Below are 25773 nucleotides of genomic sequence, written 5' to 3'. Positions count from 1 at the left end.
GTCCCGCCGCTGCGCTCAGACGTGAGCGAGCGGGAGCCGGCTGGGAGCAGGATGGAGTAAGAACCCAAACAGGGGCACCGGACCGGCTCAGCCGGTAGAGCACAGGACTCTTCACCTCGGCGTCCCGAGTTTGAGTCCCACGTTGGGCTTGGAGCGTACTTAAGGAAAAAGACAAAAGCCCTAACCCTAAACCAAGGTGGGCTGTGGAAATCTCTGGCGCCCACGGCGGGAAGCCCGGCTGTCTGGGTCGGTGGCGACGGGCGGCCGCAGGCTAACGGAGGGAAGCGTCGGCTTCCCCAGGTTCAGGCACCCTACCTCCCTCTCCCTCTTCCTCTCTCTCCGCCTTTCATTCGTGCGTCCCTCGCGGCCCGGAGGCGGCGGCGCTCGCGGCGTGCGGGGGAGGGGCAGAGCCCGGAGCGCGCGGGAGCCGCGCGCCGCGAACCTCGGACCGCAGGGGCTGGGAGGGCGCTGCCGGCGCAGGCGTCTTCGCACGGAGCCGCCGGAGCTGCGTCTCTCTCGACCCGCGGGAGCTGCGGGCCTCGTCTCCCGGCGGAGGGCCGCGCACGGCGCCCTTCCCCACAGCCGGGCGGGCGGCCCGCTCCAGCGGCGCAGCGGGGCCGGGCCGGTTCCCAGAGGGACTGCGGCCGGGGCGGCGAGGCGGGACCAGGGCCGTGAGTGCCGGGCGGGGAGGGCGCGCGGGCCGGGACGGCGGGGGGGCCTGGGCGCCACGTGGCGCCGCTCGAGGCTGCGCGGCGCGGGCCGGGCGCGGGGGTCCGGCGGGACGGCGCGGGGGGGCCTCGCACCCCGTCGAGCCCCGCCCGGGGGTTGCCGGGCTCCCCCAGCTCGGGCCGCAGCCTCGCCGCCGCCCCCGCGGGGCCCCGCCGGTGTCTCCTTGCGCAAGGGAACTGAGACCCGAAGGAGAACCGGGGAAGCCCCGAGCCTTCCGGTCCTGCAGCCGGCTCACGTGTCTTAGATCGGGTGCCCTCTTACCATTAAACGGGAGAGATCATCTTACACCGCGGGTCCTTTTAGGGTGGCGGGTTGCGCTCTAACTGGAGGCAGTATACCGGACGCTTAGAATTGGGTTACCGCAGGCAGCGAGCTCTGTCATCCCGGATCTCGTTGCCGTTGCTGAGGGGCGAGGTTTAGGGACCTGGGTCGATTCCTAACTCCTGAACAAGTGCCCTTCTGTTCCAGGTGCTTGACAAAGACCCATCGTTGAGTGGGGGCCTCAGTGCAGTCTGTTGGTGCCCGTATTTTATAAGCGACGTCTTCGAACTATGTGAAGATCCGTTCTAAGATTTATTCCTCTATGATGGAGAAGTATGAAAAAATTGGGAAAATTGGCGAAGGATCCTATGGAGTTGTTTTCAAATGCAGAAACAGGGACACCGGTCAGATTGTAGCCATCAAGAGATTTCTGGAATCAGAAGATGATCCTGTCATTAAGAAAATCGCCCTTCGAGAAATCCGCATGCTCAAGGTAATGGATTCTTTAAAGTGAATTTTCAGGGACTAAACAATTAAAGCGAGTCGTGCTACGTTTAATAAATGTGTTAAGACATGGTAACATCTCCTTGCTGCATGAACTTTTGTCCTCAGTGACACAAATGGGATGCCTGTGTACAAGTCACCAATTACTGGGGGGGGAGGGACACCTGTGCAGGGAAAGGGGGATTCACTTTTGGAGATGCTGTGGGGTGTTTCCGTTTTCTTCCCCATAACTTCTCTCCCATGTCAGCTCTAGACCTGGTTCTTGAAGAGCCGTCAACTTTGTACAGGAATTTACCACCACTCCTGCTGGCTCGCATTCATGAGTTTTAAGCTTCCAGGCCATATTCTGTTGACATTCTCAGTCCATTAAGAGAATTAATCATTCACCTGTTTTCCAACTGCTAGGAAGGTCACAGGTTTTCTTTACACCTCACATTTATCTGCTGCTGGACATCATAATGTCCTTTCTCTAGAAAAAGGATTCTTAAGTGAAGTGATCACTTTTAAAATGTTTGTTAACCCCAAGAGATCATGAAATCAGAGCTGTGGAAAAAGTTGTTTATTACAAGCTGAGATTATTTTTTCCTGTAATAGAAAGAGGCTGCTTTTCTGAACTTCTGTGAGGTGAGGATGAAACCCGAATTCCAACAGAGTGTGACATGAACACAGTGGGGTTAACTTGGTTTCAAACAGTTATGGCCTCTGTGTTTGGACATGTATAACGGACTCTATGACAAGGAAAGAACAACCTGGTGGGAAGTGAGAGGAACACCCAGGGGATTTTCTCTTATCCCAGCCTCTCTGTTTTCTCCAGGCCTCTCTAAACATCTCTCTTCCCCGTGGCTTGAGTGTGTGGGGTTATCTCTGGATAAGGGCCCTGAATGTGAATTAGCAGGCTTTGGATAAATTTAAATGGGTGGATAATAGGACACCTCTCTCTCAGTTTGGGATGTTCTTTACCAGCAGGATCTTATCTACTCTGAGAAGACATTTCCAAGGTTCCCCCACCTGCACCCCGAGAGGGCCTCCCCTAGGAAGGGGTGAGACCAGCAGTGTTTGCCCATCCCATGGCCTGGGGACCGCCTGTCTATGGGCAGAGGTTCTCACCCTTTCTTTTGGGCTGATGGTGTTTTTCACTTTCTCAGGCTCTCCCTAGAGGAGAAGGTGATAATTGAATTTCAAAGGATTCTTTTACTCAAAAAAAAAAAAAAACAAAAAAAAACATCTGTTTCTAGTGGAGAGATACTCTTTCTGATTCCGAAGATCACCTGTGACTGTCTCCGAACCCTTTCAGTGCTCCTTAGCAATACTGGGTTTACAAGTGTAGCTCCCTGAATTAATTGAGTTCCTCCAGGGTGGGGACCTCTGTGTCTCTGTATGGATTACTGAGCACTTAGTAGGCCTCCAATATACGTTACTGTAGATTGAAAATCTGTGTAAACAAAATAAGCTCTTAGGAGAGTGGTTGTTGCCAATAAGTGAGGAAGCCAGCTGTGTTCTTAAATAACTGAATAATGATGCTACCTAAGGAAAGAGTTGTGGGCACAGGAGCCTGATTTTGAAGCGCAGAGCACCCCGTTCTTCAAAATCAAGTGCACAGATGTAGACTCCCCCAATCTGTATGAGGTGATGGGACTAGATTACTGAGAAAGTCTGTCCTTCAAAGCCCTAACTTTTCAGTGTTCTGTGATACCCCCAGCACGTAACGGGTACTTAAATATTTGCTGAAACGGTGCATTGAAAGTTTCTTGAATGAAGCCACATTTTCTTCATTTAATTATTCAGTAAATATGTATAGAGCCTCATTGTGCCTAAAACAATGTTTTATTTTTTTAAATTATTTCTTTATTAGAGAGAGTGCACTCGAGTGGCGGGAGGGACAGAGGGAGAGGGAATCTCAAGTAGACTCACCTGCTGTGTGCAGAGCCTGACACCGGACTCGATCTCACGATGCTGAGATTATGACCTGAGTCAAAACCAAGAGTCCAACACTCAACCAACTGAGGGACCCAGGTGTCCCTAAAACAATGTTTATATGAGGTTGTACACTCTGTGTTTCAGATGCTTAACCCATGGAAGGGAAGTAATAAATTTCCCCTTGGCTCTCGCTCCTGATAAACTGGGTTCCTGATGAACAGGGTCTGTGTCATTCACCTTGTGTCCCCATGCTGGACAAGAACCCTTTAAAGTGTTTAGAGGCATGTTTGAACTAGACTTTGAAGGGTTTAGGGATGCATGGAATGAGAAATAAGGCATTCAGGGCAGAGAGTCTCTCCTAGGAAAAGGTGCACATGTGGAAAGCAGTATATTGAGGGAACATGGGTTATAACCCTAAAGTCTTAGCCAAGATTGCCTGCTGGGTGCTACCAGGCCAAGGAGAGAAGGAAAGAAAAGAAGCCAGGGTTCAGTAGAAGGCAGTGACAGGAATTTCCTGGAATGGAGGTCTGGCCTGGGATAAGTGGTGCTTTGCACAAAGCTTTGCACAAGTGGCCTTTGGGATTTGGAGCTTGACTCCGGGGGGCATATTGTAGTCTCCAAGAACAGGAAACTGGTGACATCTAGGCAAATGTTTTAGGGCCCCCATCTGAGCTGAAATTCAAGGGAGAGCTCCAGTGGCCGTGGGAAGAAGAATATTACACTGTGAGCCAACCACAGCTCTGTGGGCCCAAGGGAAGGTTGCAGCTCAGTGAGTTTGAGTTCCTGGTACTCTCCTTGCACACCTCTTGCAGAGCTGTGCTTTTAATGACCCCTGCTAAGGTCAGGAATCAGGACCTAGGAAGATTGAGGCTGAAGGTTACCTCAGCAACCTTAGCCAGAGTGGGTGAGGACTGGCAAGGGCTGACCCCCTGGCTGCTCCTATTACGAGAAAGAAAGCAAGACAAGTAGATTAAGACCAGGTGTAGAAGGCTTTGAATGCCAGGCCAAGGAGTTTGGCTTTCTCTCGAAAAGGAAGAAGCAAGCCAAGATATTTTAAATTAGAAAGTTGTCATTTGTAGACTTTGGATTTTTTTCTTTTCCCCCCAGATTTATTAAGATGTAACTGACGTGTAACACCGTGTAAATGTAAGGCATGCAGTATGCTATTTGTTACATACGTGTATTATGCAGTGATTACCACAATAAGGTAATTAACACCAGCATGACCTCACATAATTGCCATTTCTTTGGTAGTTGGAACACTTAAGATTGACTCTCTTAGCAACTTTCAGGTATATAATAGGTATTGTTAACTCTAGTCCCCACATGTCCATTAGATCACTTGGTACTTATTCTTCTTGTAACTGGAAGTTCGTACTCATTTCCCCCGCCCTTAGTCCCTGCCAACCACCATTCTACCCTCTATTCTTATGAGTTCAGCTTTTTTAGATTCCATGCATTAAGTGACAACATCCAGTATGCCTTTCTCTGTCTGACTTCTTCCATTTAGCGTAGTGCCCTTGAAGTCTATCCACATCCTTGCAAATGGCAGGATTTTCTTCTTTTTATGGCTAAATAATATTCCATTATGCACACACACACACGCACGCAGGCACACGCATGTGTGCACACACACATATATATATTCCCCCTGTAGACTTTTGGATTTCATGAACCTATAAAATTAAAGCAAATTTTTTTTTTTACAGATTGGGATAGTATTGTCAGCATTTTTAAAAACCAACTCCCAATTACTGTCACCATTATTTCATAAAAGAAAGGACATTTTAATATTAAAAAAAAATTTTTTTAGGAAAGACAATTTTAGACCAAAAGCACAGTGTTCCCAAGAGAGTGGTTGATAACTGTAGGTAACATCTACGTAGCTACCTTTCTGTGGTGTGTGGACAGTGTGTGTGATTGTGTGTGGGGGGGTCTGTGTGCCATGGCCCCTACTGTTCTCATCTCACTGTCCGCGGGTGAAGACGGCGACATCACTTATTTTGTGCAGCCTGACCGTCATGCACGTTAGCACTGCGTCTGGGAACGAAGAGGTCCCCAGATCAGCTGCTGTCCTGCGGCAGGGTCTGTAGCTGAGACGACGAAACACTTGCACCACAGAACTGGATGGGCCTCGGATTGTAGAATAGAATTTGGCCTCTATCCATCCTCAGAGAATTCCTTGTGTGTTTTCAAAACTCTTTATTTTACCATTTACAGCAACTCCCAGTAGCTGCTGTCGGACTCTTAACAATTATGGCCATTTCCTCGGGAGCAGATAAGACCGTGGGAGTGAATTGTCTAGCAGTCAGTTGCGTAATTTTCAAGGCAGCATCCCTACGGCGCTTCCCCTTCTTGCTGTGGAAGCGTACACGAGGATGTAACTGTCCACTGGTAAACGCTTTTGAGGATGATAATTATTATCAAAAAATCGATTTTGCTAATAGCTTTAGAAAACATTTTTTTCTGAAAATTTGAAACCTTTCAAATAACATTATTTTGTGCCATTTGGGGAAAAAAAGTGACATTTTTATGAGACAGGCTTAGTGTTTGTCCTAAAAAACTGCTTTTTTTTTTTTTTTTTTTTAAAGATTGACTTATTTATTTTTAGAGAGAGTGAGGAGGGGACAGAGGAAGAGGGAGAGAATCTCAAGCAGACTCCACACTAAGCACGGAGCCCGGCACTGGGCTCCATCCCACGACCCCAAGATCACCACCCGAGCCCAAACCAGGAGTCAGACGCTCAACTGACCGCACCACCCAAGCACCCCCTAATAAACTTTTTTTTTAAGCTTTAATTTTTTATTAGAGAGAGGGAGACAGAGAAGGAACACAAGCAGGGGGAGTGGAAGAGGGAGAAGCAGGCTTCCCGCTGAGCAGGGAGCCCGACATGGTGCTCGATGCCAGGACCCTGGGATCATGACCTGAGCTGAAGGCAGACGCTTAACGACTGAGCCAACGGAGCACCGCTAAGCTGCCTTTTTTTTTTTTTTTTTAAGATTTTATTTATTTATTTGACAGAGAGAGACAGCCAGAGAGAGAGAGGGAACACAAGCAGGGGGAGTGGGAGAGGAAGAAGCAGACTCCCAGCGGAGGAGCCTGATGTGGGGCTCGATCCCAGGACTCTGGGACCACGCCCTGAGCCAAAGGCAGACGCTTAATGACTGAGCCACCCAGGCGCCCCCCTAAACTGCTTTTTAAACTAAGTATAATTCACTGTTCACCAAAAGGTCCTATTGCAATTACCTCTTTAATGTTTAATTCTGAATCTTATTTTTTCCCAGTTACACAGTTAGGCTTTTAAAAATACAAGCAATTCCAACAGTTACCATCAGTCAGTTCATACTTTAATGACATTATCTAAATTAAGTACCATTTCGTGACACTAATAAAATTATACTGCAATACTGAGCTCAAAGCAGCTATCCTACCCGTTCTCAAACTCACCTTCCAATGTGGAAAAAAAAAGGAATTCAGTATTTTTAGTCATTGTTTTTGATGAGACACCTGTGCATAAGGGAGTTGGGATGTGTTTGAGAACTTTTTACAGAACTCCTGTATGTAGCCGGCACTGTTCTGGGCCCCTGCCCTCCATGTAAGGAGAGACTGACAGTAGACAAATAATTATATGTCAAGTGGTGAAATATAAAGCAGGATAAAGGAGTAAAGGGTGATGACGGGGCTTGCTTTTTTTTATAGAGCCGGGTTAGGAAAAGCCTTTTTGATGAATGACATTTGAAGAGATACCAGAAGGAAATGGGAAGAGATGAGTGATGCAGGCATTGCAGGCAGAGGGAATAATGAGTAAAAAGGCCACAGGCAGAACTGAGTGATGTTATTAGGCATGTTCTGGTGCGTTCTAGGAGAAGCAAAGAGATCAGTGCGTCTACAGCACAGTAAGCAAGGGCGAGGGTCATGGGAGATGAAGTTAGAGGGGTGAGGGGTCTGACACCAGGGCCTTGTGGGCCTTGGCAGGAACCATGGATTTGACTCTGAATGAAGTGGGAGCCATCAGAGGATTTGGAGCAGAGGGGTGCCTTGGCATGACATACATTCTAGAAGGATTCCTCCAGCTGCTTGTTGCTCTAGCTCCGTGAGCAAGAAGATCAGTTAGAAGACTATTGGAGCAATCCAGGGATGAGGTGGTGGGGTTTGGGTCAGAGTGGTAGTGGTCGAGGTGGTCAGATACAAGATTTATTCTGAGAGAAAAGTACAAAGGAATCCGATGGTTGGATGAGGAATCAAGAATGACTCCAGAGTTCCGGATTTGAGTAACTACAAGAACAAAGAGATCAGATAACTCATTGTGCTAGGGAGACCTAGGTACACATCTGGGGGCAAGGAAATCAAGAATTCTGTTTTGAATATGTCAAGTTTGAGATGCAAATCTAAGGAGACAGTTATGTAGGCTTTTAAGTACACAAATCTGGCATTTGGGAGGAAGTCCAGGTTGGAGAAATAAAATTGGGAGACATCAGCATAACAATGACATTTAAGGCCCTGAGACTGGGGTGCCCTGGGGAATGGAGAAACAAATACCAAAGACTGAATGCCCTCCGGCATTTGGAGGTCAGGAAGATGAGGAGGAAGCAGCCAAGGAGAAGAAAAAGGGGGTGATCATTGAGGTAGGAAAATCCCAGGAGCAATGTTCTTAAAAGCTTAGTGAAGAAAATGTTTCAAGGACGAGGGAATGGTCAGAATGAAATCTTGCCATTTGCAACAACGTGGATGGAGCTAGAGAATGTAATGTTAAGCAAAATAAGTCAGAGGAAGACAAATACCATATGATTTCACTCATACGTGGAATTTAAGAAACAAAACAAAAGCTCATGGGGGAGAAAGAGAGGCAAACCAAGAAATAGACTTTTAACTCTAGAGAACAAACTGACAGTTACCAGAGGGGAGATGGCTGGGGGAGATGGGTGAAATAGGTGATGGGGATTAAGGGGTGCACTTGTCATGATGAGCACTGGGTGTTGTATGGAGGGGCTGAATCACTAAATTATTTCACCTGAGACCAATATTACACCGTATGTTACCTGGAATTCAAATAAAAACTTAAAAAAAAAAACACACGAGGGGATGGTCAGCGGTGTCAAAGGTCATGATTAGTACAGACTTAGAACTAGCCATTGGCTTTGAAGATGTGAGGGTTATTTGAGATCTGGACAGGAGCCGTTAGGTGGAGTGCTAGCAATGAAAGCTTCATCAGAGAGGATTCGAGAGAGGATGAGAAGAGCAAAGAGGAGATGGTGATGCAGGCAACTCTTGAGGAATTCGATTATGAAAGGAAACAAATGGAAGAATGTGGGCTCAAGAGAGAGTTTTTTAGTTGTTTTTAATATGGGAGAATAAGTATATTTGTATGCTAATGGTATCCAGTAGAGAGAAAACTTGATATTGTTGGAAGGAGAGAATTCCAGGAGCCATGACTTTGAGTTACCAATTGGGACCATGGCTAAAAATAGCTGTAATAGTGTAAAAAAAGACCAATTCATGGACCAGCTAGGAGTTGAGGAATTATTTTATTTGGAATGTTGCTAGGTTCTTCATATACACTGTCCTTAATCTTTATGTAACAGGACCCACAGTTATCTCCAAGCTATGGTGTAGAAGAACTTCTTCCACCTGGGGGTGTGACATTGCCTGATTTGCATATGGCCCATGAACCCTACAGAACAAATTCAACCCTTTCCATAACTAGGGTTCAAGCATATAAAGATATTTAGGATGGGAAGTGGGGCAGGCATGACAGAAGCTAGATTACACAGAGAGACAAGATTCCTGCAAGAAAATCACCTTACATGAGGAAGTGTGGCCTGATCGGCCGGAGGCATCACAGGGCCCGTGGCAGGAAGTGAGTACCAGCTCTGCATAAAGCAGGTGGCTCCACTGAACCTAGCCCAACTCCGGGGGACTATCTGTGTGGCCAGCAAGGAAAGGGCCATGTGGCTCAAAATAAATGTGAGCCGACCACCCCAGAATAATTGTATTACCAAAGTCCTCAACCTTTATGATGCTAACCCTTCCCTTGTGAAAGGAAAATGCTAGAACACTTGGGAGGAGGAAGCTAAGAATTCCAACAGCAGTGGTAGGAAGAGTAGATGCTCCCAGAAGAGTTGAGCTAACGGACTGGACAGCACAGGTGCCTGGGCAGACCTTCAGCCGTGTGGCAGGTGGTATGGGGGTCTTAGAGTAGATTAGACCAACATCAGTCAAGGGCTGAGAGCGGCAGCTTGGACATTGCCTGTGACAACTCACCCCAGAAGACAAGAAAACAAGATGTAAGCAAGCAGAAGGAGTCGCGTATTGCCATTTGGTGACCCCGTAGACTTGGGCAAGGTGCCAAGTATCATTACTGAGGATGCACACATGGTAACGACCTTGGGAGGTGGGTATTGTTATCTCATTTTACATATGGATTCGGGATGGCTGATGATTTGCTGTGGCCTCCTGGTTAGTAAACTGGAACGCAGACAGTTTCATCTGTCCCCACGTCCATGCCTTGCTCCCGCACTTCAGAACCATCCTGTTACAGCCAACGCCACACTCCGCAGTCTCAGTGACCGTCCTCAGGCTCTGTCCTGCTCTTGTTCCAGCAGCGCCTTGGCTGTGGGACTCGTGGTTTCCGTGGCGCCTCGGGAGCAGATTCCTCCTGGAATAGTAGTTGTTTCCAACTCTCATTCCATAACCCTGTAGATTATTTTAAATGGTGAAAGTGATGGTTTGCCATCAACGAAGATGAGAATAAGCATGGGGGAAAACGGCCATTTACAACTTTAATATAAACATTAAAACTGATGCCTTTTTTTAAAGATTGTATCTATTTATTTGAGAGAGTGAGAGAGGAGACAGAGAGCGAGAGAACAAGCAGAGGGAGAGGGAGAGGCAGGCTCCCCGCTGAGCAGGGAGCCCAATGCGGGGCTCGATCCCGGGATTCTGGGACCATGACCTGAGCCCAAGGCAGATGCCTAACCGACTGAGCCACCTAGGCGCCCTAGCTCATACCTTCTGAATGAGAACAGTGCCACCCCCAAGAGGATGACAATTGGTTTTGGGGAGTAGGTGCAGGGAGTATAGCTTCTACTGTTTGAAGCTCAGATTACATACACCACATACACAGTGTATTTGTGGAATGAAAATTTCATTCGGAGATGATCGGGGGAAAAGTGTGTAAAAAGATTCCTTTGGGGATAAATATGGGGGGGAAAAGGCCGTGGGGTGGGGAAGGTGAAACTACTGAGTGTATTCTGTGTGCCAGAAACATGCTCTGCTTTGATTTAAATCCGTCATGAACAGTCACAACCTACAGAATATTCAGAGCGTTCCGTTTTGTCCTATCACCTCCTCACTTTAACCTTCCAGTGGGGCTTCGTTACCACGTGGGGACAGGAGTTAAGAATCTGGGTTTCTGATTCGGCTCAGAGCTGTTGGGTGACCTTGGGCAAGCTCTGATGCAGCTTGGAACCTGGCCCACGTCCTCGCCTTGATTTCTATCTCTGTTTGGCATAGCTGCGCGGACTGCTGCTGAGGGGGGCGAGAGCGCTCTGGGCCAAACAGCGAACAGTAGCCAAGCAGCACTAATGGATGCAAGGGCAGGAAAGCGGAGGGTCCAAAAAAAAGCAGTGGTGCAGGAGGGGGAGGCAGAAGGGTGGGATTTCGTACCAATGGGGGGCACTGACATGAAGCACTTCACACCCTCTGTCCCAAGAGGCTCTCCGCTGGAAAATACCAGACGAGAAATACTGCCGGGCAGGGTCCCAGCCAGGGCGGTAAGGTGCCGTGGCAGGTACAACCACCAAGGCTCCCGTTACCCAAAGCACTTACCGAGTGCTTGATTCCACGTGCTCCTGCGCCAGGGCCCCATCCCACCGGACGCTAAGAGAGCACCATGTAAACGCTCCCTAGCGTTAGACTCTAATTAGGGGTTTCATCAGTTTTAGGGACTTCTGCTCCCCTAATATGAGTTGAAGAAATATTTCCCCAGTATTCATTGAATAATATTTCACAACTCAGTAAAAGTCTCGCTGGGAAATTCTGTGACATCTTCAAGAATTTAGCCCTGCTGTTGCTAGTATAGGTGACATTTCTAGATCAAGCCAGTTGTTTCATTGGCTTGTCCAAATGGATTTGTGACCTATTTCTAGAAATTGTTTCAGCCATGTTCGGCGTGCTCTGTTTATGTGAGGTCACAAACTCAAATGCGTGTGTGTGATCACAGTGGAGACCTAAAGGAGTGAAGTGGGCTGAGTGTGAGGCTAGATGGCGAGGTAGGCATGGGGCAGGCTGGAGACTTGGTGGCTCATAGGGTGGGTGGGTGGCCGGGTGGCCACCGCTCCACCCACATGATGCAAGCTAGATTTTCAGAGGGTGCTAGATTTTCAGAGTCTTTTTTTTAAACAGCCAGAAATCAGAATTTTATGTACAGTCTCCTGGGTTTTTTCCCAGCGCTCTTTGTTTTGAAAAAAAACTTATAAAACATATGGAAGTGGGAAGAATAATATAATAAGTACCTCTGTACCCTTCACTAGATTCATTACCCAGTTGTGAAAATTCTGCTTCATTTCCTTTCTGTGTCTCTATCTCACACACACACACACACACACCCCATACTTTTTCGGCTGAATCATTTCCTTAAGTATGCAGCATGAATCTGCTAGAATTCTTCTGTGTAACCACAATACGATTTCCACAGTACGATTTCTCAGGGACCCAGTACCATCCTCGAGCATACCATGGCTGTGCTCAAGTTTCTCATAGTGTCGCAGTAATGGTTCTGTAGCTACAACTGCATCCATAACCGTAACTACAACTGTGTGTTTAAATCCAGGTTCTAATCCATGACCACACATTGCATTTCATTGTCATGTCTCTGTAGTCTCATTTAGTATAAATGGTGTTTTTGAAGCGTGCAGGCCAGTTGTTTCTCAGAACGTGCTTCCACATAGACTGTGGCTGTTTCCACTGCAGGCGTGAAGGTGTGTCCGCCATACTGGTTCTCAGCGGCAAGTACACGGTGTCGGTGTGGCCCATATTCGCTGCTCTCAGCTTTGATCTCTTGATCAAGATGGGTCTTCCAGATTTCCCAATTGTAAAGAAACGTTTTCTCTTTTATAGTTAGTGCATGATCTGTGGGGAGATACGCTGAGACTGCGTGACCACCTTATGTCCCAATAACTTCCACTCAGTCATCTTTGCTTGAATCAATTATAAGAAGAGTTCTTGTAAAGGGTGATTTTCAACAATTCTTTCTACATTCATTACTCATGGTTTTTCTGTTGAATTCCTTCACATACCCCCCCCACCTCAAACACACGCTCTTTAGTATCACAGAGAATTTATGGATTTTTTTTTTATTCAACTTGTTACAACTGTCACTGTGATTCTTCTTTTTGATTCTCATGGTCACACGTTTGAGCCTGCTCCTTTGTCCTGACAGACGCCACTGTTCCTTGAGTACTTTCCTGTGTGTCACAGCAAAATGTAGCAGACTCATCTGCCCCAGCTCTGGAGTCAGCCATTTTTCCAAGGAGCCCTGGTTCCTTTTAGTGAGAATGAAAGCTGACTTCAAAATGTTGACAAGGGAGCTCCTGGGTGGCTCAGTCGTTAAGCGTCTGCCTTCGGCTCGGGTCATGATCCCAGGGTCCTGGGATCGAGCCCCATGTTGGGCTCCCTGCTGAACGGGAAGCCTGCTTTTCCCTCTCCCACTCCCTGCCTGCTTGTGTTCCCTCTCTCACTGTGTCTCCCTCTGTCAGATAAATAATAAAAAATCTTAAAAAAATAAAACGTTGACAAGGAATTTTTAAAAATGTCAAACACCATTCAGGCCAAACAGAACCCATCTGCAGATAATGTTCGGCCCATAGACTCAGTTTTGGGCCTTTGGATTGTATAGCTTTCACTGTATGCAGATGTTCTCCTTAGAGACTGGCAGATCCGGCCCCTTGATGTTCAGTACTGATATACAGATAGATGTTGGGAGTTTACGGGAACGGGTTGTCAATAGTGTGGAAGACAAAGCAGAGCATTCCCTTGCCCACGGTGGTAGAAACCAAACAAATCCCCCTTATCATCGTCTTTCCCTATTTGTTCAACAAGTGGAGACCTGTTTAATTTTATTTTTACAAGATAACGTACTAACTGCAAATAGTAACGGGCTGTTTTTGTTTGTGTATTGTAAGAATTTGTGGCTTAGCTCACAACCTGTTTATACAGAAAGATTATATTTCTGCTGTGTAATGAACCCCTAAGTAATAAAGCTACTACTCAAATACTTCAAGAACAAAAGCAGAAATCAACAGGCTGGTGGCTCATTACCTTCTTAGAGATACTGAGTTTGTAGGGAGATTAAGCACATACCAGTATGTGTCAGTGTCCTAAATGCTCCTACACACATCCTGTCGAAAATAAAATAGTGCAGAGCAGGAGGAGAAAATAAGTGATTTTACAGTGCACATTGATAAAAAATACAATTATGCTGTTACTTTTTTTGCCGTTTAAATTACTGGTATTTTCAACAAATGAAATTTATAAATAGACAACCTGTGTTACAGATAGTCTTTATAAAATAATGAAACCGTACTGGAAGGTAGTACTTTTTATACCGAATGGAAAAATTTTTAAATGGACCAGGCTTGTATTTAATTTCCCTTTAAATTTTTTTACTGTTTTAATTCACCTTTTTATTTGGTAGGACTGATGTCTTAGGCACAAATTTGCTTTCACAGGCATATGTTCTTGCTGATTATTAACCTTCTTTATTACTTATTAACTTTAAAGTACTGTAGTAAAAATGTTATTGTAGAAAATTGCCTGGTTGAAAACTTGGAGCTCAGTTCCTCTTTTTGTTAAAGTAAAGTGACTTCTACACCAGTGGAAGCTATCAACTTATGTAAGCCAAACAAATAATTTATTTTGTAACTATCAGTATGTTGCTGCATTAATTTTTAGCTATGCCATTGTTAATTTTCATTTTGATCACATTTGTACTATTGCTTCTCTCCTGGAACTTTTCATATACTTTATTAGTCAACAGAGCGAATGCAGCGTCCACTGTGCACATCCTTAGTCTGTGCTGGGTCTTGAGAGGAATCCAGGAGAGATCTCAGCCTAGGTCAGTGGCCAGGGGACCAGCCTGGCATACTCCATTCCATCCATGTTGTCTACAGGAAACTCACCATAAATAAACTTCAGGCTCCTCTCCACCCGTGCGTGCTCCCACTTCATACATCACATCCTTTCTTTCTGTAGTTGTCCCCGAAACAAAACATTAGCCAGGGTGTCTACCATGGGATTCTTGGCATTTGGAAGAAATATGAGATAAAGACAGCTTTCCTTTACCAAAAGTGCTAAAGAATGATTCCTTAGCAACATCCCGAGGGGTGCGGAGTATTTTCCTCTAAGATGAAGAGGGTGGCGGTAATTCAATAGCTTTTTAAATAATGAAAATAGCCCCCCCCCCCGCAAAGGCGATGTGTTAACTAGCTCTCTGAAACTAACTTCACGGTACTTATTTTGGCTTTATAATATGATGATGACATGTAAATCTTTTTGAAGCCGTTTGTACGATAAAGTGATATATGCTCATGTAAGAAGGAAAACCCTGAAGGTGTAGAAGAATATAAAGTGAAGAGGAAATCGACTTTGCCCTTCTCCCTCGTGTATCATTCCAGAGGATTTCTGCGCTTGCACAAAGGCATATACTTCTTTTAAAAAGAAACAAAGACAAATGCTATCATATCATATATACATTCTGTAATTCCCGTTGTATACTTAACACTATGTCTTGGACATCTTTCCAAGCCAACACACACAGGTGCACTTGATTCTTTCAACAGCTGCCTACTATTTTCTCATTTGAGTGTAATATGAAGTCCTATCGTTTATTTAACTAATCACCTATTAATAGACATTTGATCAAACGTGTACACATAAAACTGTGCAAATCTGAGAGAATATTGGGATGAGGAAGTGTGATTTCCATAAGGAGATTACCGGGAGTGATGATGAGAAGTCCAGTCCTATTTCCGCTCCTGGTTCCCAGACCCATGGATTAGCCACAGAAGGCACAGCACCACATAGGTCAGGGCATATGCCCCCAAAGGGCTAAGGTACAGATTCCATCATTCTACTAGGCCGGCTGGTTGTAGGCGATGAGGTATATAGTCGAACTAGTGGATCCCATGGCCATATGCTCATTGTCACGTCTCCTTTGCTGTAAAATGGGCCTCTTGGTCTGACGTTGTGTGGACTCCCGTGCCAGTAAGCCCTTGGACTGTGGTGTAGGCAGGAAAGGCAAAATCCATATCTAAAGTTAGTATCAATTCCAGTAAGGACGCGTTGCTACCCCATTCACGTAGCAGCTGGTCTCCTTCAGGGACAGTGCATATCAGCACCCCAGTGTCAGTGTTTGCTCCTGTCAGGTTGTACTCAGTAGTCAGATCAGCCTTGCAGAGAAGGGGCCTTGCTCCGGGGCCATGCATACCCACCATTCCTGCGGCCTTGGCCACCGTGTTCATGGGTCAGTCACACAGGCACTGGGGTAGCCAAAGACAGAGCAGGCTGACGCCCACCGGAAAGACATCTCCCACCGGGGTGCTCAGTGCTTTCTCTGTGGTAGCTGCTCTCTCTGGTGGGCGTGAATATGAAGCCCAAAGATCCCCAAGCTCTGTTCTCACTCCCACAAGTACAATTTATGCCTCTTCTCCAATTGACCTTCCAGTCTTGCCCCTTTCAGACTCTGAATCAACTAGAGGAGCTCTTTGCCACTACCCATGGGTCCATGCATGTCTCACATCCTTTCTACCTTTGTATGAAGTGAGCCATGAGGCACACTGCTCGAAGCTATGCTCAATGAGAGGATATCCTGTTACCGATGTCCAAGGCCCCTGCTGAGTGGGGCCACCGTATGGTGGCCGTCCATTTTCAGCTAGTGCCAGCATAGTGAGCTGGTCCATCTGCGAGCTGGGCTTGAGGTTTTTCTCCTCCATTAGTTGGAAAGTCCCACTAAACCAGATGTGTAAGTTGAAGGACAGGTGACAGAGCAATAAAATAAATGACATGGGAGAATAGGCCACCTCTTTTCATCTCGCTTGTTCCCTCCAGACCTGTTGCTCCTGATCACAAAGGTAGAGTTTTCACATAGTGGGTTGCTGAGACCTCTGTGCAGTCTTATGATGTGGATCTCTTGGTCACTTAATCACTTGATGTCCCGTGGTCAGTACTCAGTCTCTATGAGGGTTCATGAGACAGCAGGAGCTGAACAGCACTAGCATGATGGGACATACTGAATCATATGGCCTGGGGGGTAGGGTAGCTCTGATGTGCTGTAAAGTTGTGTCTTGGGTCCTACTCAACATTGGCAGCCTTCCAAACCACCTGGTAAATTAGAGCAGTATTCCCAGGAGCTATTTCCTGGTGCACGTGTGGAAGATATGCTGTCTCCAGAATCTAAAGAGACCCACCAAGTCAATGCCTTTTTTTAGTGGTGGGTGATACAAGGTGCAAGGGGTTCTCCCAGCATGCCCCAAGCCATCGGACCCCTGGAACATTACCCATGACATGCCCCGGCGGGTTTTCTCCCATCCCCTGGCATACATGTGTGTCAATGGGGCATTCAGAACACTTGTCATTACCTACTCACTGAAAGGTCCAGTTACCTTGATGTCCTCAATACAGCAGATCGGCACGATATTCTGTGGAATGTCAACACGATCCAAGGTCCCCATTGACTATACTGCAACAGAGAACAGGGGAGCTGACCTAGGCCTTGGGCAAGACGGTGAATGTGAACTGTCCTTTGCACAAAACGTGAACTGCTTTGGGTCCTCCTTACTGATAGGGATTGGAAAGAATACATTCAACAGATCAATGATGAATGCATGATCTGACAAATTGCATGTCAGGTGCCAGAGACTATATAGATCTGTTCCAGGAAAGATACCACACCTGGCCCTGCACTTATAGCGGTCTGCCAGGTGGACTGAGTGGGATATGATGTGGACTACCACCCCTGCACCTAAACGTCTTTAATGGTGCGAATCCATCATTGACTCTTGAGATGGGGTTTGGCTTCTGATGTGCTGTTTTGGCCAGGGTCGTGTTGGGGGTGTGCAGTTTCAGAGACTTCTCTTTGGTCCTTTCTGCCACATTTGGCTCCTAATCCATAGGTCGTGGAACCAGTGTGAAGGTTTGTGAACTTTTAAGTGTATCCATCCTTATGATGCACTTGGGAGTGGAGGAGATAACTTCAAGAATGGATCTAGGGACCCAGTAGGCCCGCCGTGAGGCATGACTCTAACCTGGGGCCATGACAGCATTTTGGGTCCTTAGATATCAGTGCCAGCTCCGACTTTGTAGCCAGCCACAGCCCTTGAAAGGCCTGACACTTTCCCTTTCCCCAGTTACTCTGGTGAATAGCCACAGATCCCTTCGGGAAAGGATTGAGGGGTACTTGTGGTGGCGTTGCAGGATCCCTCAGCATGGTGACTCAGTCGAAAGCACTTTGGTCTACACACTGCCTTAGATCTAGAAACTGGGTGAGAAACTGCAGTTTTCCATTCTGACAGGTGACATCAACCTTCTGCTGGACGTCTCTCAATTCTTCTGATAACACAAGTACCACACCCGCAAGCTGCCCTTCTATTTCACCTGTGAGAACTCCATGGTGAGTGACTTCCTATCTGTGCATCAGCACGGATTTCTGGGAAGTACGGTATTTGGCCTCACTTCCCATGATGGTAGTTACATATACCTCACCACTGTCAGCACCTGGTCTCAGCCACTCTGGAATCTTCTTACTCCAGTTGGAACCAGGGAGCCTCGTTCCATGGTAGCATCTCCAGCCAGCACTGAGCTTCTCAAAGATGCCAGTGACCTCGTTCCCCGTGCCTTCCTTACTGCTTTCATGGAGGAAGGAAAGACTGTCTCCAGGTGTCCTTGTCAGGAATTCAGTCCCAAGTCATAGAACAGTACTCCCATGTCAATGAATTTCCCCCTCCCCAGCCTTACATTTCACCCTCAAGCTTCCTGCTGGTGCGCATGAGTCGGGTCTTGTAATTCTGTCAGTTATTGCCTCCTGCAGCAAGAGCCACGTTGCCTGGCTTGAGCACATTGCCACGTCGTCCTAGTTTTGCAGGTCTCTGGGCCCTGGGAGGAGGTGGGGATAGGATCTAAGGAGGACACCCATCTTCCTCCCCAGAACACCTGCCCTAGTGATATTTCTGGTATTTCCAGGGTCTGTGTATGGGAGGGAGTGTTTCGCCTACGGCAGAAGGGCAGAAGCTGCTCCTCCCAGCCCAGAGGGTTCAGGGAAATTTGAGAGTTTAGGGTTCTCAGGCTCATTACCCTAAATGTCTCTATGCCAGATCTCAGGGCCCCTCTCTTTTCTTACTGGAGCACTGACTTTGGCATAAGAGACCTGTTGAAGCTGTCCATTGTCTCTTTGTATCTCTGCTACACTTAAGTCCTAAGCCTGATTTGGGCAGAGTCTATCCTGTGTCTTCAGGAGGTCGGTGTCTCCTTCAGTACTGCCACAGAGCCTCTGACTCTCACAGTTCGCGGGTGGCTAACGCAAACCTGTCATTTCCTCTTGTCTTTCTTCAACGACCTGAAGATGTTAACAAAAGCCAGCTCGCTCAATAGCCCCTGTAATTACCGTTGTCCCAGCTACTCCTGTACTACTCACGTGCCACTGCTATTGTGTGAGCCAACCGCACCGTGTTCAAAAACCACGACTGGTGACAGCCTTCCTAACCGCGTCACTGCAGCTCCCCAGGTCTTCCGCTCACCTCACTTACCACCAGCAGTGGGGTCCTTGTTGCCATCTGCCCAGTGACGGATGCGGTTCCAGAATCCCATTCCAAAGATTCGCTAGCTAAGGCCACTTCTGGTACCAACCAGCTTAGCCTGTGCACCTCCTTTAAAGTCAAGTCTGACACAAGGGAATGCACACTAGTAGTTTATTTGGGGAACTGATACCCGGGGAGCAGGAGCAGGAGTAAGGGACAAGAGAGAGGGAAATAGGGAAGGAGGCAAAGGCAATGTCAGGGACAACAGGAACTCAACCTGCCAGGGCTCTTGAAGGAGCCTGAGGATGGAAGAGAGGAGCATTTACCCAGCACTTCCTGTCCCCCTTGCTCCAGGGTTCCCCATGGAGCCATAACTCCTGCAAGTTCAAATCCTCCACTAGCTCGCTGGACCTCAGCACCCCAGAAGCCCTGGGGTAGAAGGCAAAAGACACAGAGTGTGGCTGAGAGGAGGGGCTGTGGGGCATCCCCCCGGAAGCTGCTTGCTGTAGCAACAGTTAGATTAAAAGATGGGCTGACACTGACGTCCTTGCTTCTTGCAAACATCCCAGGCAGGATACCACACGAGATCCTTGGGACCCATACACCTGCCTGGGCTATTTCTCTGGCCGTCTCCATGACTCTTACCTTCTTCAGATCTTTTCTCATTTGTCACCTTTGCTGTGAGGTTTTCCCTGATCACCCTGTTGTAAATTGCACCCCCTACCAGGCTACTGTGCCCCCACCTTCTTTATTTCCTTCCATAAGACTTATCTCGTGCTCAAACGTAAGCTCCCGAGAGCAGAGATTTCTGTTAGCCCTGTGAAGTGTTGTAATCCCAGAGCTTAGAATAATGTCCAGCACAATGTAGGGCTCAGCATATATCTTTGAATTAATACATTAAGAAATGAATCTCTGCGATGTGGAGAAAGGGGATCCCTCCTACACTGTTGGTGGGAATGCAAGTTGGTACAGCCACTCTGGAAAACAGTGTGGAGGTCCCTTAAAAAGTTAAAAGTTGTGCTACCCTATGATCCAGCCATTGCACTACTGGGTGTTTACCCCAAAGATACAGACGTAGTGAAGAGAAGGGCCATATGCACCCCAGTGTTCATAGCAGCAATGTCCACAATAGCTAAATCGTGGAAGGAGCCGAGATGCCCTTCAACAGATGACTGGATTAAGAAGCTGTGGTCCATATATACAATAGAATATTACTCAGCAATCAGAAAGAATGAGTTCTCAACATTTGCTACAGCATGGACGGCACTGGAGGAGATAATGCTAAGTGAAATAAGTCAAGCAGAGAAAGACAACTATCATATGATTTCTCTCATCTATGGAACATAAGAACTGGGATGATCGGTAGGGGAAGAAAGGGATAAAGAAAGGGGGGGTAATCAGAAGGGGGAATGAAGCATGAGAGACTATGGACTATGAGAAACAAACTGAGGGCCTCAGAGGGGAGGGGGTGGGGGAATGGGATAGACCGGTGATGGGTAGTAAGGAGGGCACATATTGCATGGTGCACTGGGTGTTATACACAACTAATGAATCATCGAGCCTTACATCGGAAACCGGGGATGTACTGTATGGTGACTAACATAATATAATAAAAAATCATTAAAAAAAAAAAGAAATGAATCTCTGAAAATAGAACTTTTTCATAGTATTTCATATACTTTCTACATTCATATATATTTTTAAAATTTTTATTGCCAAAGTACAGTTGACATACAATGTCCTATTAGTTTCTGGTGTGCCACGTAGTGTGATTCAACAATTCCATACTTTACTCAGTGCTCACCAGGGTAAGTGTAGTCACCATACAGTGTTCTCACAATATTATTGACTAGGGGCGCCTGGATGGCTCAGTTGGTGAGGCATCTGACTCTTGATTTTGATTCAGGTCATGATTTCAGGGTCATGAGATCGAGCCCTGCCTCAGGCTTTGCAGTCAGTAGAGTCTGCTTAAGATTCTTTCCCCCTCTCTCTGCCCCTCCCCCATCCCCCAACTCACTTGCCCTCTCTCTCTCAATAAAAAATAAATTAAAATTTTTAAAAAAATATTACTAACTATATTCCCTATGCTGTACTTTTAATCTTTGTGACTTACTTATTTTATAACCGCAAGTTTGTACCTCCTAATTCCTTTCACCTATTTCTCCCATCCTCCACCCTATCTTTATATATTTTTAATAAAATTACTCATTCGCTTGTTTTCATATGTTTTTATAAAATTAGTACCATCTTTGTTCAGCATTACATCACTGTCATTAGGCCCATAGATAGACCTGTGTTAATTTTGTTCTCTTTAATAGTTGCATAGTATTCAGTATTTCATGCTTCGGGTGTGCCGCAGTTTATTTTGCCATCGTCTTTATCAAAGGATGTTTGTGTTGTTTCTAATTTTGTGCTTTTACAAACAATACTGTAATAAATATCCTTGTCCATGTATCTTTATGCAGTGGTGCTTTTATTTATATAGGGTGTATTTCTGAAAGTGGTGTGCTGGGTAAGGTGGGGGCTGTGTGTGTGTGTTTCAGTGAACTTTATGTTTCAGAACATTTTTAGATTTACAGAAAAATTGAGATGATTGCGCAGAGTTCCCATATACCCTGTGCCCAGTTCCACCTGTTATTAGCATCTTACATTAGTATGGTACATTTGTTATAACTAGTGAACCAGGATGACACATTACTATTAATTAAAATCTGTACTTCACTCACATTTCCTTAGTTTTTATCTAATATCCTTTTTTCTATGCCAGGATCCCATCTAGGATACCACATTACGTTTGTTGTCAGTGTCCCTTGGCTTCTCTTGCCTGTGACCATTTTAGAGTTTCTGTGTGTTTAATGGCCATGACAGTTTTGAGAAGTACTGGTCAAGTATTTTATCATATTCTGCTTTCTAACAGAAACCTCCTAAAATGTTTCCCCAACCTCCTAAATGTTTTTTTAAATTTGCCTACATTAAGGTTAACTCTCTGTGCTATAATGTTCTGTGGGTTTTAAGAAATGCATAACATCATGTATTCTCCATTACAGTATCGTGCACAATAATTTCACTGCCCTAAAAATCCTGTTTCACATGTGCATTTTTCCCCTATGTCCTCTGAACTCCTGGCAGTCACTGACCTTTTTACTGTCTCCATAGTTCTGCTTTTTCCAGAGTGTCATATGATTGATTGGAATCATACACTATGTAGTCTTTTTCAGACTAGCTTCTTTCACTTAACAATATGCATTTAAATTTTGTACATGTCTTTTCCTGGCTCGATAACTCATTTCTTTCTATCACTGACTAATATCCCATTCTATGGATAGAGCACAATCTTTTATCCTTTTGCCTGGAGGAAGACAATTTGTTTGCTTCCAATTTTTGGCAGTTATCAATAAAGACATTATAAACATTCGTGAGCAGGTTTTTATGTGGATATAAATTTTCGAATCATTTGGGTAAACACTTAGGGTTGTGATTGCTGGATCATATGGCACAACTACGATTAGCTCTGTAAGAAACTGCCAAACTGTCCTCCACAGTGGCTGCGCCATTTTGCATTCCCACCAGCAATGAATGAGAGTTCCCGTTGCTCAGTATCATCAGCAGCATTTGGTGTTGTCAGCTGGTTTTGGATTTTAGGTATTGTGATAGGTATGTAACGGTATCTCATTGTTTCTGTAAATTGCAGCTCCCTAGTGAAAAAAATACGTTGATCATCTTTTCATGTGTTCCCATCTCTGTCTCTTCTTTGGTAAGGTGTCTGCTCAGATCTTTGGCCCATGTTTTTTGGGTGTGTTGTTTTAATAAATACTGCTAGTAACTTTCCCCAAAAGTCTAACCAGCGGAGGGTGAGATGATCTGTTTCCCTATCCATCCTAACACTGGATGATACCAATTTGTGAAATGTTAGGAAAACAAGTCGCTTCACATTCTTGCTCTGATTTGCCTTTCTCTGACTACTAGTGAGATTGAGTGTGTTTTCATGTCTCTGGATCATTTATATTTTCTCTTCTGTGTATTACCTGCTTATATCTTTTGCCCATTTTCCCACTACAGTGTCTTTTTCTTCATAGTACATAAAATGTCTTTGTAAGAGTAGGGCTGTAGCCCTCTATTTGTCATAACAAATATCACCCTGCTAATTATTGGCCTTTTGACATTGATTCTAGTGTTTTTGTTTTTGTTTTTTTTTACCAAACCAGCATTATTTTTTTAAGGTAAAATACACATTACATAAATTTTATCATTTTAACTATTTTTAAGTGTATAGTTCAGTGACATTCAGGGCTTTCACATTGGTGTGCAGCCATCACCACCATGCATCTCCAGAACTTTTTTTTTAAAGATTTATTTATTTTATTTTAGAGAGAGAGCACGCACATGATGGGGAGAGGGGCAGAGGGAGAGAATCCTCAAGCAGACTCCCTGCTAAGTGTGGAGCCCAGCATGGGGCCCGATCCCACCACCCATGAGATCAAGACCTGAGCCAAAACCAAGAGCTGGCCACTTAACTGAGTGAGCACCCAGGCACCCCTACGGCTCCAGAGTTTTTGTCATTTTCCCAACATTATTTTCTTCTGTGGCCAAATTTGCCTATCTTGGTTTTTTTCTTCTAGATCTCTTGTTTTTTAGAATGCGTTCTTTCATCCTAAGGTCATAGAAATTTTCTCCTAAATTTTTTTCTAGTATTTATAGTAATTTATACTAAAATTTTTAATATATCTGAAAATTATTCTTATATATAGGGTGGTAAGATATGGTTCTCATTTTCCTAATGGTAATCAGTTTTCCCAGAATCAATTTTTAAAAAAGCACATTGATTTCAGCTGTATTGAAGTACTACCTTGGTCATGTTAGTTTCCCTTCAATCCATGGATCTAGTTCTAGACTCTACTGCTTCTGTTTGTTCATTTCTTTCTCAGTAGCCTGCTGGCCTGTTCACGATGATGCTGATGATAATGATTATAGATACTTCATTGAAAATTTTTCCGTCTGGTAAAGCGAGTTGCCCCAACTGCTTTTTGCCTTGGCAGTTTTCAAAGTTACAGTTCTATGTGAACGTAAAAGGCATCTTATCTAGTAAAAAAAAAATCCTTTTGGATTCTGATTAGAATTGCATTATATCTACATGTTATTTTTAGAACTGACCTTTTTTTAATTTTTAAAAAGATTTTATTCATGTATTTGAGAGAGGGAGGGAGGGTATGAGAGCAGGGTGAGGAGCAGAGGGAGAAGTAGACTCCTCACCGAGCAGAGAGCCTGTCGCTGGGCTTGATCTCGGGAGTCCGGGATCACGACCTGAGCTGAAGGCAGATGCCCAACCGACTGAGCACCCGGGTGCCCCTGAACTGACCTCTTCATGATATGAATTCTTCAGTGGCATCATTTAATCAGGACTGTACCTGTACTTTGGAAGTCCTTAAATGGGATGAAGGTGAAATTTAGAGCTTTGTTTGTGAATCAGAAGCAAATTGGACACTGCTGCTGTTGAGTTTCATGATGTGTTTGAGAGCACTCATCGCAGGAGGAGGGAGGAGTGAGAGGGAATATGAAGAACTTGATTCTTTCTTTGCTTCTTAGTTTGGACAAGCTCCCAACCTTGCTGGATCTCATGTGCCTGACGGGGTCTTAATGTGCGGATCTGGGAACCCTTGGGAAGTAGTCAGGGTTAATTATTGTAAAGGAGGGGGCATCAGTTTTCTCCATTCTGTGTGAATGTTAACTGATAAAAAATTCCTGCAAATGTGTCTCTGTACCTAAGATCTAGAGTCAAGTTCAAGAATTGTACGGGCCTGTAAAAACATCTTACTAAGACAGCTCCCACGTTCTAAAATTTAATCTCTCTTCTATTATTTATCACAGTTGTGGGAAAATAATACTTTTGAAAGGAAAACAGGATATGATCATTGAGAAAATAGTCTGTTGCTTTTGTCTGAAGCACAGACAGGATAAATATCCCCCAGTCACCCTGCAAAGAATAAGAATCCTTGAACACTTGAAGGATAGGAAAGACCATGGATATAATGGTCTGTACACTGGTTAATCCAGGAACGTGTGACCCTTGAGGACGCCCTAGGGTAGAGGTCACGAACCCACTACCTGCAAGGGCCAGACAGGTGTGGGAGAAATGCTTCACTTCTGCAAATAAATATACTTTTTCTTCTTTGCCTTGAAGTAAACAGTCATTTTTTTAAAAGATTTTATCCATTTAATTTTTTGAAAGAGAGCACTGGTGGGAGAAGGGGCAAGGGAGAGGGAGAAGCAGACTCCCTGCTGAGCAGCGAGCCTGATACAACATGGGGCTCAATCCCAGGACCTTGAGATCATGACCGGAGCCAAAGGCAGATGCTTAACTGACTGAGCCACGCAGGCACCCCTGCAGTCATATCTATTGCTTGTACGTTTTTCTACTTTTGATAGAAACATGAGTACATTAAATATCTCACTTTTTTTTTTTTAAAAGATTTTATTTATTTATTCGACAGAGATATGAGACAGCCAGCGAGAGAGGGAACACAAGCAGGGGGAGTGGGAGAGAAAGAAGCAGGCTTCCAGAAGAGCCTGATGTGGG

The 25773-nt window shown here is 45.4% G+C and overlaps 1 protein-coding gene across 6 annotated transcripts in view; it reads left to right on the top strand.

Annotated features, from left to right (window-relative positions):
* The first annotated feature begins 7 nt into the window (after window positions 1–7).
* The window catches only part of CDKL1 (cyclin dependent kinase like 1), a 56760-nt gene continuing 30994 nt past the window's right edge, over window positions 8–25773 (top strand). For 2 of the 6 annotated variants that reach the window (XM_040620885.1, XM_040620889.1), the window contains exons 1-2: window positions 8–196; window positions 1198–1483. In XM_040620885.1, coding sequence (XP_040476819.1) covers window positions 1313–1483 — 171 coding nt within the window. In that variant the 5' untranslated portion in view covers window positions 8–196; window positions 1198–1312. Of the gene's footprint in view, window positions 301–427; window positions 672–898; window positions 1484–25773 lie in introns of those variants that run through there. The other 4 variants (XM_040620887.1, XM_040620888.1, XM_040620886.1 and 1 more) reach the window with 4 other exon arrangements.

This window comes from Ursus maritimus, unplaced genomic scaffold (genome assembly GCF_017311325.1).
Source record: "Ursus maritimus isolate PB19 unplaced genomic scaffold, ASM1731132v1 scaffold_36, whole genome shotgun sequence".
NCBI classification, from domain to species: domain Eukaryota; kingdom Metazoa; phylum Chordata; class Mammalia; order Carnivora; family Ursidae; genus Ursus; species Ursus maritimus.
This window is presented reverse-complemented; position numbering and strand designations above follow the sequence as displayed.